Raw genomic sequence first — 12,266 nt, forward strand, 5'->3', positions numbered from 1 at the left:
TGGACCCTGGGGGAGTGCGGGGGGGCTCCAGAACCAAGGACCCTGATGGCGACACCCCTTCCTTGGCCTGCTTCCTCCCAGGCCTCTAAGGGCTTAGCCTTGTTGTCATCCTGGGCCCGGACCACAGGGACGTGTTCCTGGAACGAGGGCAGCCCTGGGCCAGCCTGGAGTCAGGCATGGGGTGGTTTCTTAGTCTTCAGGAGTTTTAGGTAAAACCAACATTCACACCATACCAGGTGGACAGACAGACATTGGACACGGTGTTAAAAGACATACAAACATGGAAGCTGTGGGACAAAGGTCCTTCTGTCACTCCCCAGCCACCACCACCCCCAAAGACGGTCCTCAAAACATCATTCCTGCCTGTCTCCATCCCACTACCTCGGAACGGAGATGGGGTCCCAGGCTCGGCTCTGCCAGTGGCACTCGCTCCCCCTGCCTCAGGTGACAGCTACGGGATGCAGCCTTGGGCCACCCGCCCCGCAGCGTTCTGCTGGGCACCGGCCCTCCCTGCTGCTCGGGCTTAAAATCCCGTCCCTGGCATTGCAAGTGTGGCCTGGGGCGAGTTTACCCTCCCACCAGCGTCCCAGCAGATTCCCCAGAGGGAATCGCAGAACAGGAGGGCAGACTTGAAGGGGACTCAGCCGGTGCGACCCTGACCCTTCCCTTCGACCCCTCGGGGAAGGCCACTGACGGCCAGGAAGCAGGATCTGGGGAGAGAAGCCCCCACCCACTGCCGGGATCAGAAGCGCCGGGGCGGGGGGGTGGGCACGGGACCCCCTTGTGCGGTGCCTGCCCTGAGTCTCCAGAGGACCAGAGGCTCAGCAGCTTTGGGGGAGGCTCAGGAGGGTGGGGATGGGGGGACCCTCCCCTGGTTTCTCTGCTGCCCCTGACTGCCACCAGGACACTTGATTCCCCCCGGCTTCTCTCCTGCTCTTCCCTCGGTTTTCATTTCGAGCATCTCCTCCCCGTGGGCAGAGCAGACAGGCCGAAACCGGAATATACGTGCTCCCCAAACACCGAGAAAGGATCCGGGCGGGAAATAAGCTCCGAGTGAATCCTCGGTGAATCCCACCAGCGTGGGTTCTCCCGGGCTCGCCAGCTGGGTCGGCCCAGAGGAGGAGGAGAAGCGCGAGCCCACCTTGGAAAGCGGGGGTCCCCTGGGATGACCCTCAGGGTCACTGGGAGCCCACCCGCCCCTGCAGGTGGAGGCTGTGCCCGCTGTGACCCTCCTGGGGACACCCCCCGAAGCCAGGGACACAGAGCGAGCGGGCACCGGGCAGCTCGGTCTGCGGCAGGCGACCAAGGACAGAGACGCCGCGGGCAGCACAGACCCGTTAGCCCTGAACTTCCAGACCAAAGGGGGAGGCATGGGGGGGGTGCTGATGGTGGGGGCTCAAAGGCCAGGGGAGGAGGGGGGGGAGCCTGCTTGCGGACCTCCTCCCCTCTCCTAGCGCAAAGCCAGCCGGATGCCAGGCGGCCAGTGATCCCCCAAAAGCCAGATGAGTGGGGGGCCCGGGGTGCTCCCCGGAGGCCGGGGTGGGGGAGGCACGGAGCACAGCTGCCATGCTGCGGGGTGGGGGGGATGGGGGGTCCGAGCCACATGCAGAGCCGAGCAAGCGCCGAGGCCCGGCGGGCTGGGGCCGCTTACCCTGAAATCCCCCTCACACGTATCCACAACAGCGGCCCTCATGTCACACAGCTGCAGGAACACCACGCCAGGATTCGGAGAAAGGAATAAACACGATGAAACGAGCACAAGACAAAAAACTATGCCGAGTGTCACAATTGGGGGGGAGGGGGGACACGCACCAAAGCGTCACAGATGCTGCACTGGCCGACATCCGGCCTGTGTGGATGGACAGAACGACAGTCTGCTGCCAAAGAACACGGACACACCATGTGCGGGGGCCAGGGCGCTGCTACCACGGGGCGGGGGGCAGCCGTTCGGGAAGGCGGGGCACCTCTGCTGCCTGCTTTGGGCCCAATTCCTCCTCCCGTGGTGTTCCACCACCTTTCCATTCCTCCCCGGGGACACCTTGTGCTCGCTGCTTCCCGCGTCCACACTGCCCCTGCCCCACATCTCTTCCCGGGTGGCTGGATGTGCTGGGAGGAGCTGCCCCGGGGTGACCTCGAGCTCTTGGTGTCACCCGTGCCTCCGGCCCCCAGGCTCACAGGGGATGCACACATCACCCCGAAGAACTACCAGTGGGAAGTGGTGCTCACTGTCCATTTTGGGGGAGGAATTTCCTTAATATCTTATAAGCCTCAGGGTAGATGTCAGCAGCTGTACCTTCAACATGAATCATATCCAAAACTAAAGAAGCCGAACAGCCAGAGGCAGCTCCCCACGATATTTACCATGTGACTCATCCATCACAATCCCTCCAATTGGATGAGTCTGATCCCAGGCATGAGAGGCTGAACCCCACAGGCTCCCCCTTCCATCCGATCAAGGGGAAAAACCTCACTCCTGGGCCAGAACACAGGGGTGCAAGTACAATCACTGTCCGAAATCCCAGCGGACCTGAGGACCACCCCGCCCTTTGAAGCACGTGGATGTGTGGGCATGTGCTCGTATGTGGTGCAGTGCAGGGATGTGGTATCTGCATAGGTGTCATGTACTTGTGTATGGTGTGTGCATGCATGTATCTAAGGGGTGTGTGTGTGTGGTTTGCATGCGTGTGAATCTGTGGTATCTGTAATGTGTGTGCAGGGAGGGGGTCTAGGTGTGTGGGGGAGTGCACACACCTGTGTGACATCTGTGTTGCGTGCCTGTGTCTGGGGTGTGTGTGCTGCCTCACCTGCTACTTGGGACAACCTTGGGCTCCTGCCACAGGATGACATGCAGGGCTGGTTCTAAGCCAAGACACAGTCCAAGGCTTTGCCTACCTCCCTGAACGAGGAAAATGCTAGAATGACTTCAGCGGTCACCACAAACAGGCCCTGAGTCTCTAATGTCGTGTGGTCAGAGTATCTGGGGAGACATTGCAAAAAAACATCCTCTTCCTCCAACCAGCAAACGGTTTTTTGCTAAATGCGGTGTCTGTGATCTTGCGCTTTTGCATTTTTGGGGGGAGGAAGCAGCTCCATCTTTGACTTTTAAACTTTAAACTGAGTAGTTGTGAGCTTGAGCACTAACCTCCTCAAAGAACCAGAGGAACACGCAGCTTTCCTGCGACTGACCCTCCTGTCAATATTGCTGGAAATACATTTTTCTAACAAGGTTCTCCCATTAGTAGGAAAAAAAAAAATGTCTTTGGTTCTTAGGCTCTTTTCTCGAGGTGAGGGCGTGGACCTCGGTGTCTGCCTGGACTCTGCGCAAGGAAAGCCGCAACCGCCTCACCTGTGCTCGGATGCCGCGGCCCCTCCCGCAGCACCACCCCAAAGGCCTCCGACCGGTGCTCGACCCCCCGGGTTAGGAACAGAGTCAGAGTCCTGGGTGGGCAGCGGGCATCCCACTGGGGGAACTCCCGGGGCTGCTTTCCAGCGGCCTCACGCGGGGGGAGCGGGGATGCACCTGCGGGCGCCGGCTGCCTTACCTGTAGACATGCTCTCCCCGGGGGCCATGCCGTCCAGCACCGGGTGCTCCGCGGACTGCGGGCTGGGGGCGGGCAGGCCGACGGTGGGGGGCTGCGGGGGCGGCAGGGTGGGTCTCTGTCGGGGCTTGGGGGTGGGCCGAGATTTGGCGGCGGCGCCCGCGAAGCCGGCGGGGGAGGCGAGGGGAGGCGCGGCGGCGGGGGACAGCTGGCCCGAGGCCAGGGCGTACCCCTGCGGGTAGCTCAGTCCGTAGGGCGACGGGGTGCTCGGCGGGGTGGGGGACAGGCTGAGCGGGGACGGCTGGCCGGCCGACTGGTCCGTCCCTGCCCCCGGCTGGCCGAAGGGGGCCTTGGGTGGAATCGGCGCCAGCTTCTTGGAAACTGGAAGAGAAAACACGGGGAGCACAGGGGCGTCGGCTGCGCCGGCTGTCCCCGGGCCCTGGCCCTGGCCGCACCTCCCACCCGCGCCCCCTCACCGCCCCGCCAGCAGCCCAGGCGGTTTTCAAAAATTTCACCTACGACTGCGAGTTTTCATGTCTTCCCATCTGTTCACCAATCCCTCCTCCTCCCCTGGGCCCCCACCACGGTCTGCACACGCTCCCCGGCACCGGCGGTGGCCGGCTGCCCAGTGTCCTCGCTTCACTGCACGGTGGCAAAAGGCATCAGAGGCACAGGCCCAGCAGGGGTGGAGGGTGGGGGTCAGTGGCTCGGAGGCTCAGGGAGCTCACCTGGCCACACCAGAGCGGGGGCCGTGGTGGGGAGCACGCCAGCACAGGGAACTCTGACTTTTGGCTGAACCTGCCCTCCTCGCTGGCTCCTGGATCCCTGAGAGCCACACATGACCAAGTCCCGCCTCGACTTCTCTCTCCTGCCCCGTCCTTTCCTCTGAATCCTGTGTACTTGCACCCTGCATGTTTTTCCTTCCAGACCCATACACCCCCCCGGTGTAGACTCTGCAGATGTACTGTGTGTTACTTTGCCTATCACTGCCCCGAGCCCCCCTGGCCCTGCCTTCATTCCCCTCCTTTTATTCACTTGGTCCTGCTGCAGGATGACACATACTCTACACCTTTAACTCAAAATGAGCTGGTAAGAATGACAAAATCGGATGCCCGGGAGATCCCACCGAGGCACAAACATTTTGAGAAAGCGGTCACGGGGCAGCCCGGGTGGCTCAGCGGTTTAGCACCACCTGCAGCCCAGGGCGTGATCCTGGAGACCCGGGATTGAGTCCCATGTTGGGCTCCCTGCATGGAGCCTGCTTCTCCCTCTGCCTGTGTCTCTGCCTCTCTCTCTGTGTCTCTCATGAATAAATAAATAAATCTTAAAAAAGAGAGAGAGAGAGAAAGCAGTCACTAACGTGTCAAAATTAAGTGAGGGCTGCTGTGGACAGCACTAAGGCCAGAAGAAAGTATCTGTTAGGTGCTCAAGAAGGCATCAGGGACTTGTCTCCCACCTCCCACAATAGGACAAAATCCATTCGAACAATGCTGCATGAGCTCCCTGGGCTCCGTCAGTGTGCAGTGTGGACAAGGACATGGTCTCTCCAATGTGACCTCAGGTCCCCATCTCGCCTTAACCACTGGGTGCCCCAGCGGGTGATCTAAACCTCTTCTCTGCAGCAGGAAGGTAGGTCTCTTCTCCAAAGGGTTGTAGCAGTTAGCATCGTGCGTGGAAAGCACCACGGAATCATGACCCGCGATGAAAGCACTTCTCAGCTCTACACCCCGAGGACCGGGCGGGCTTTCCCAGCTCCTGGAGCTCAGGACAGACAGTGGCTGATGCCGGGATCACTCACCGGGGGGGGGGGGGGGGGGGGCAGCCAGCCAGCGGAGCCCCAAGCCACCAACACTCCAACATGTCTTCCCCAGCACAAGCCAGAGGAGGTGTGGGTGAGGGGGGCAGCACCACGTTAAAAACCTACAAAAAGTGAAGCGCCGGGCAGTGGTGGCAGCTGGAAAAGAGATGGTACCTCCCAAAGGAGGACTCGGAGCTGCTGCTGCACCTCTCGGAGGAGGAGGGACCTGGGTCATTCTCGGCTGTACTCCCTGCCTACGTCCACCGTGCCATGGAATGGCCTGGAACGGGAGGGTCAACCTCGTAGGACACCGTGGCTTGGGCATCACCTTGCCTCCCAGGGCTTGAGGGAGCCTTAAGGGCTTTGCACACAAAATGGCCAGAAAAGTGTGTCCGGGCCACAAAGGTGACCTGCTGGCTTTGGATGAGAGAACTGGAATGCTCAAGTTCCACTGCCACTGCTGTATCCCACCTCGTACGTCTGGAAGGGAGTCCCCGCGTCCCTGCCACGTTGTCCCGGGGCAGGGGGTGGCCCACAGAACCATCGTGTCCTGGTTCTACACCTCCTTCTCTGGAGAGGCTGCGCCCGTCGCTCTGTTATACTCTCGATGCCCAGCACAGGGCTCTGCACAGAGTAGGGCCTCAAAACTTATCTGTAGGCCGTCCAAGGCATGACTGGGAATCAAGGGAGATATGAAAGGGCCTGGCACTGCCCCTGCAGCCCAGAGCCAGGGAGCCCAGCGGGGACCTGCTGCAGAGCACGTGGGGATAAGGCGAACCACTCTAATTCTGAAAATCCTGAGGCTGAAAGCTGGAAAGGCCTCAGCTGAGAACATACTCAACAACCTGCTCAGGATGCCTGGGTGGCTCAGCAGTTGAGTGCCTGCCTTTAGCTCAGGCCGTGACCCTGGAGTCCTGGGATCAAGTCCCATATTGGGTTCCCTGCAGGGAGCCTGCCTCTCTCTGTCTCTCATGAATAAATAAAATATTTAAAGAAAATAAAATCTCATTAAAAAAAAAAAAACCCTGCTATTCCAAGTTCGAGACTTTGCTAAGAGATAATAGAACATGAAAACAAACGAGAAAGCCTAAGTACAGAGCCTAGACAGCTCCCCATTGATGAAATGTGCCCACAGAGCAGGTCTTTCACTTTTGGAGGGTCTCACTTCAGGGGGGATAAATAGGCCTCTGGGGGGGGGTGTTCCATGGCAGATTCGGGGTCGGGCGGCCCACGGGTCAGTGTCAAAATTCTCAGCCTTCCAAAACAGAAACATCGAAGGCAAGGACTCCTGTAGAAACAATCCCATTTCCCTCCTCTGTGTCACCCTTCTAGAAACGATCCCAGGAGGCAGCCACACCAGGCTGTGGCTCGGGGCAGGGGGCTCCCACACAGGACTCCACATAGCACCTTAAGTGGCAATGGTGAGGGCCTGGCGGGGTCTGTGGACGACACACATGTCATCCAGGGCAAGCACACTTGCACGGAGGTCTAGGGGTACGGGAGGCAGCGTCCCACGTACACCCCACCCCGATTGAGCCCGCTGTCCAAATGAGCGAGATGAGGAAGGAAGATGTGGTCCCTCTTGCAGCTGGCTAACTTCCTAAAGCTCTAACGCCCAGCCTAGGGATTTTTCACGAGTCACACGGGCTCTCAATGTCCACGCTGATGGAGGGGAAGAAGCGTGCAGGCAGCGTGAAGAGCTCTCCCCCGGCCCAAGACCGGCGTGAGGGGCCACGGTGACGTACGCACCTTTCCGAAGAGTGTGAGGGCTCTGGTCTGGGGGCGGCTGGATGGGGCTGGCGCCTGCTTGTGCCCCTGGCTGCGTCCCTGCACAGAGCGTCCCCTGGCTGGAGCCTGGACTCCCCTTCTGCCCAGATCCTGGAGAAAGCTCCTTGCTTTTAGCAGTGCTGGAACAGAAGCACACAAGACAAGAAAGCCCCTGAACTCAGGCAGGCACAGCACCAGCCCGTGGGTTGTAACCCCACGGGCTCCTCTGGGCCAGCTCTGGTCTGCCCCACGCCCATCAGAGATGCTCTGGGAGGTGACTGTCCCCTCGTGGGCCCCGGGGACCTGGGTTCTGCTCCCATCTCCATGCCCCTGGCACTCTCTCATGGCCAGCTCTCTCCGGCATACCAGAGCCAAGAGGACTTCCCAGGGTCACCGAGCTATGCGAGGGCTCACTGCCCGGTTTCGTGGCCGCAGCTCTCTGCTGACCTGTACCACAAGCAGGGGTGCACCTCTGGGACCCATCCTGGATGTCAGTCCCAGCAGGCAGGAGGGTTAACCCAGTCCCCCATGGGGCTCCCAGATGTGACCCATTCAGGTCCCAGCCCTTCAGGCTTGGGGGGGGGGGGCGGACATTGGTCAGGGCCAATGGCAAGGAGGGCCTCTGGTGTCCCTTGAATTGACAAAGGGACACCCTGGGTCACCGTGTCCCAAAGGGGATTCATCCTTCACTGCTGCCTCTCTGCCAGGAGTCCTAAGGACACGGTACATGTTAACAGACACCCTACCCCACTCCACAGAACAGGGACAGCAAATATACAGCCACGTCTTCACTCCCCAACATCCCTCCACAGCAGACATTGCTAATTGAGTCCCCCGGGCCCACCCCGAGCCCCCAGAAGTTGCTTGCTCTTCCTCCCACTTATGTTCTAGGCAGCCCCTGGCAAATTAGGATGAAAGCTACCTGCCGCCCCTGCTGGAAACCACCTGGATTCTGATGCCCTCTAGTAGGGCATGGGGGGGGGGGGGGGGGATGGATAGGAACCTAAATCCTTTGCAATGGCTACTTCCTTCCCTATGAAAACATGCAGGGCCTATTTCTTCCCTAAATTTACCTAGAGGCCCCAGATATTAAAGAGCTAGAGATATGCCGCCCCTTCCTGGCAGGGTATGGGGTATGGCAAAGGGGGGCGGGGGAGTAGGGACCAGGACTGGGGCAGCCAAAGCCAAAGTTCAATTAGTTTTCCCCTAAGTGAAGGAGTGAAGACAATGTCACGTTCAAGGCCGCAATAAACTCTCTCCTTAGGGTGAGCATCAAACCACACCTGGGCCACTGCCCCCTCTCTCCCCAAAAGCCATTTCATCCAGGGGGTCTGGAGAGCGACTCCTTTCTCTGTGCTGTTCATAAAAAGCAACCTGTAGGTCCAACACCTGTCTTTTATTCTTCCTTGGACCCAAAGTCACCAGGCACCCACATATTAAAGCTGAATATCTATCTACCCTTCCTTCCGCCTCTACCACCATTGAGAGGTAGTTAAAACAACAAAAAATACAAAACAGCCACCTGGGTGGCTCAGTGGTTGAGCATCACCTTTGGCTCAGGTCATGATCCTGGGGTCCTGGGATTGAGTCCCACATTGGGCTCCCCCACAGGGAGCCTGCTTCTCTCTCTGCCTCTCTGTGTCTCTCATGAATAAATACAATCTTAAAACACACACACACACACACACGCCACAAAACAAGCAAACAGTAAAATTTGCTTCTTGTGGCCTACTAGATTCTTCTTCCTTCCTCAGGATTGACAAGACTAGGAACCAAGAGCTCATCCTTTTCCTGCCTACCTGATGCAAGCCCCCCACCAGAGAAACAAGTATTTCCTTATGGAGCCTTGCTGTCTCTCCAGCATCGGCACAGCTGACCCGGTGGGAGAGGTGGGGTATACAGGGCTTACCAAGGAGCACTCGATGGAGGAGGCTCAGGACATGCTTGAGGACAGGTCAGTTCTGGGGACGGGTGATTCAGTGAGCTGGGGTGCAAAGGGGCAGGAGGCAGAGTTCGGGGCAGAGTTAATGCCAAGCAGAGGAGTGGGATGCAGAGGTTGGGCTTGGCTGGAGAGGGCTGCCAGGCCTGGGTGAAGAATGGGGAGGCTGGAGCAAGCCAGAGGGAAGAGAGGACCTACCATTCTCGGGGGGCGGGGGGGATGCATAACAGGCAGCCAGGAACTGGAAGAGACATCATCTGACTACAAATGTCCAGAAAACAGAAACAAAACCAAAAAAAAAAAAACAATGGAACACCCATTTGTATTGGGAGGAAACCATATGGGCAGAGAAAAAGAGTGGTAGAGGAGAGACAAGAACGTGGCCACCCAAGGGAAAGCCTCAGAGCTGGTGAACCCAAGAAAAAGGGACAGTATGAGCAATGGGGATGACTCCTAATTACTCTGAGCTAGCAGGTGGTGCTCCCTGCCCATGAGCGACTCTCAAGGCCAACCACCCGGGAACACCTTTAGCAGCTGGGAAATCCATCTTTGAGGGCCATTTTCAGAAATAGCTTTTTTTTTTTTTTTTTTTTTTTTTTACATCCAATCATGTTTAGCACCAAGTGTTGACTGCAAACCAGGACAAAGCCAGTAAGGGTGCAAAAGCAGAAGGGTCCCAGCAGGTCTCCTACTTGTTCACTTCCTCCTTGTCAGCCTCTCTGAGCCACAGAGATGATTCTCTGCTGAACTTGCTCTCCCAACCCTGCATCATCTCCCAAGTGGGAATGAAGCCTAGCGAACACCCAGCCAGGGCTGGCATCCTCTCGCCCTGAGCTGGAGCCATCAGCAATGACCCAAGCACATCCACTATCAGCTCCCACCTCCCGAACTCTGACTATCCATTTCCCTTTATCATTGACCCATTTCATGGGGAAAGTACCTTCTATTCATTAAAGGGGGAAAAAAACCCCACAAATGCCCTACAATCCCTTCATTTAGGGAGTTGGTATTTGTGTGTGAGTGTATGTGTACAAAGATTGGGCAAAGGGGCACCATTAAGTGTCTGAATCTTGGTTTTGGCTGAGATCGTGATTTCAGGGTCATGAGATGGAGCCCCATATTGGGCTCCACGCTCAGTGTTGAGTCGGCTGGAGATTCTCTCCCTCTCCCTCTGCCCCTCTCTCTTGAGCGCGTTCTCTCTCTCTAAAATAAATAAATCTTAAAAAAAATTAGATGAAAAGGTTCAGTTTCCCAAAGCCTCCAAAGTTTTTCCAGCAGGAGCCATGGTGGGGAGGGGGGGCGCGGGGATGCGGTGTCGTCTAACAGAATGCACATCGGCATCTGATTTGAAGTAGCTTTTCCACTTCTCCAAACTGTTTTAGAGCAGATAGAAATACCCAGCAAAGTAGTGCCGGTCATCCCACGTCCAGGACGTCCGTTTGGAAGAAGGGCCAGACATGGCCCATGCTCCCTGTTATGTGTCAGCACGCATCTACACACTGGGACGGGCCCTCTGTCACACCTTGCATCTCTGGATGGACTCAGTCCTCCACAAACATTCACTGAACTAGTGACACCACGAGCTTAGCTTGCTAGCTTTCTTCTTCCCTGGAAAGAACGGAAACACAACCCCGGGGGCAGACTGCCCAGGTCCCCAGGCCACCCCATCCACGACCACATGACCACATGACCACCACTCCTTTCCTGATTTGCACCCATGCAAGCAGGGGAAACAGCTCCTATGAATCTAAAGGCAGAGCAGGGAAGGGGAGAAATTACGGCAATCCTGGGTTTTCCTGGATTTCAAAACGGGGAAGTCACTGCAGGCAGAGGAAGGGGCGCCGGGAGCTGGCAACTTCGCACACTCACGGCTTTAGCGAGTTTCCACCTTGCACGCGTGCTGGGGGATGCTATTCTGGGAAGCTGGGGCTCCATCTGACAATCGGGGGTGGGGTGGGGGCTGCAAGGGGAGGGGCTGGGAACCACTAGCTCCGTGCCAGCAGGATGCAGAAAGCCAAACACGACGCGTGGAAGGGGCAGGGGTGGTGACGGCATCCACGAGGCCCGGAGGGGGCGCAGCCAACCCCCCGGCCGGGCCCCGCTTACCTGGTGCGCTCGGCCCCGGGCTGGAGGCCCAGGCCCGACGGCGACAGCGAGGGCGCCGCGGGGCCGTCCAGGGGCTGCTCCGGGAGGGGCGATGGCAGAGGCGCGGCAAGCTCGGTGGGCGGCGGCGCGGGGGGCTGCATGGTGGGCGGGGCGCAGGACGCCTTCCTGCCGGCCGAGGAGCCTCTTCGAGCCACCCAGGACGTGTCCATGACCCTCACGCCCATGCTGGCGAGGGACACAAAGACACCCGCTTACCCACGCGTGACGAGGGGCAGGCGCCCTCCCCCGCGCAGCGGACACACTCAAGCACGGCCGCCGGGGAGCAGCAGCGCAGCCGCAGCCGCAGCCGCAGCCCCCTCCTGGGCCCCGGGAAGCGACGCTGCTCGGCCACCGCCGCGCACCAGCAGCCCCGGGCGTGCGCGGCTGGCGGCTCGCTTCCACCCTCTGCCCAAGCCAGCTGGCCTCGGGATCTGCGCGTGGAATCCAAGCTGTGCCCAGAGCAGGATGCAGCCCCTCTGGGAGCACTCCCTCCCTCCCCCAATGGGGGGTGGAGGAGGGCAGGACTGGGGGGGATGAGGAGGGGAGGGGGCCAGGGAGCAGCATCGCACTAGAACGAGGCACTGATCAGCGGGAGACAACTAAATATCCATCCTTTTTTTTTTTTTTTTTTTTTTTTGGCACTTGGGGTCCAGAGCACAGGCCCCAGTCGGTCTCCTGGTCTCGCCCCAGGGCCCTGGCCAGAGCTACAGCCTCTGCAGGCCACACCCGCACATCTACCCGGCAGGTAGGGGGCTGACCAGCCCTAAGGTCACTCCGCGCTGCGATTGTTTTAATGATGGAGACACAGCTTCCGCTAAGTCGGCCAAGCAACCAAACACGGCACATTCACTCTCTGGCAGAGCTCACTAAGGCATGGCTTGCTTTGTTCTCAAGAGATTGAACATGGCCTCGTAGCTACCCGAGGATACTGTACCTTTGGATTTTCCTAAGGCTGCAGGGACAAGAAACATACAGATATTAGTGTCAAAAAAACTATGCCTTCCTTTGGACACACAGGTTTTCTCGTCAAGGTCAGGGTCTGGGCCTGGGGCTTTTCCTGGGCCATGAAATTGTTCCA

General features: G+C 58.6%; 1 protein-coding gene across 6 annotated transcripts in view; it reads right to left on the reverse strand.

The window, feature by feature from the left end:
- The window catches only part of ARHGAP44 (Rho GTPase activating protein 44), a 168,627-nt gene that overhangs the window by 2,043 nt on the left and 154,318 nt on the right, over positions 1-12,266 (reverse strand). For 2 of the 6 annotated variants that reach the window (XM_077892590.1, XM_077892595.1), the window contains 4 exons: positions 12,123-12,140; positions 11,150-11,374; positions 7,087-7,244; positions 3,543-3,920 (listed from right to left, as the gene is read on the reverse strand). In XM_077892590.1, coding sequence (XP_077748716.1) covers positions 3,543-3,920; positions 7,087-7,244; positions 11,150-11,374; positions 12,123-12,140 — 779 coding nt within the window. Of the gene's footprint in view, positions 1-1,651; positions 1,703-3,542; positions 3,921-7,086; positions 7,245-11,149; positions 11,375-12,122; positions 12,141-12,266 lie in introns of all 6 variants that reach the window. The other 4 variants (XM_077892592.1, XM_077892591.1, XM_077892593.1 and 1 more) reach the window with 4 other exon arrangements.

This window comes from Canis aureus, chromosome 3 (genome assembly GCF_053574225.1).
Source record: "Canis aureus isolate CA01 chromosome 3, VMU_Caureus_v.1.0, whole genome shotgun sequence".
In the NCBI taxonomy this organism is placed as follows: Eukaryota; Metazoa; Chordata; class Mammalia; order Carnivora; family Canidae; genus Canis; species Canis aureus.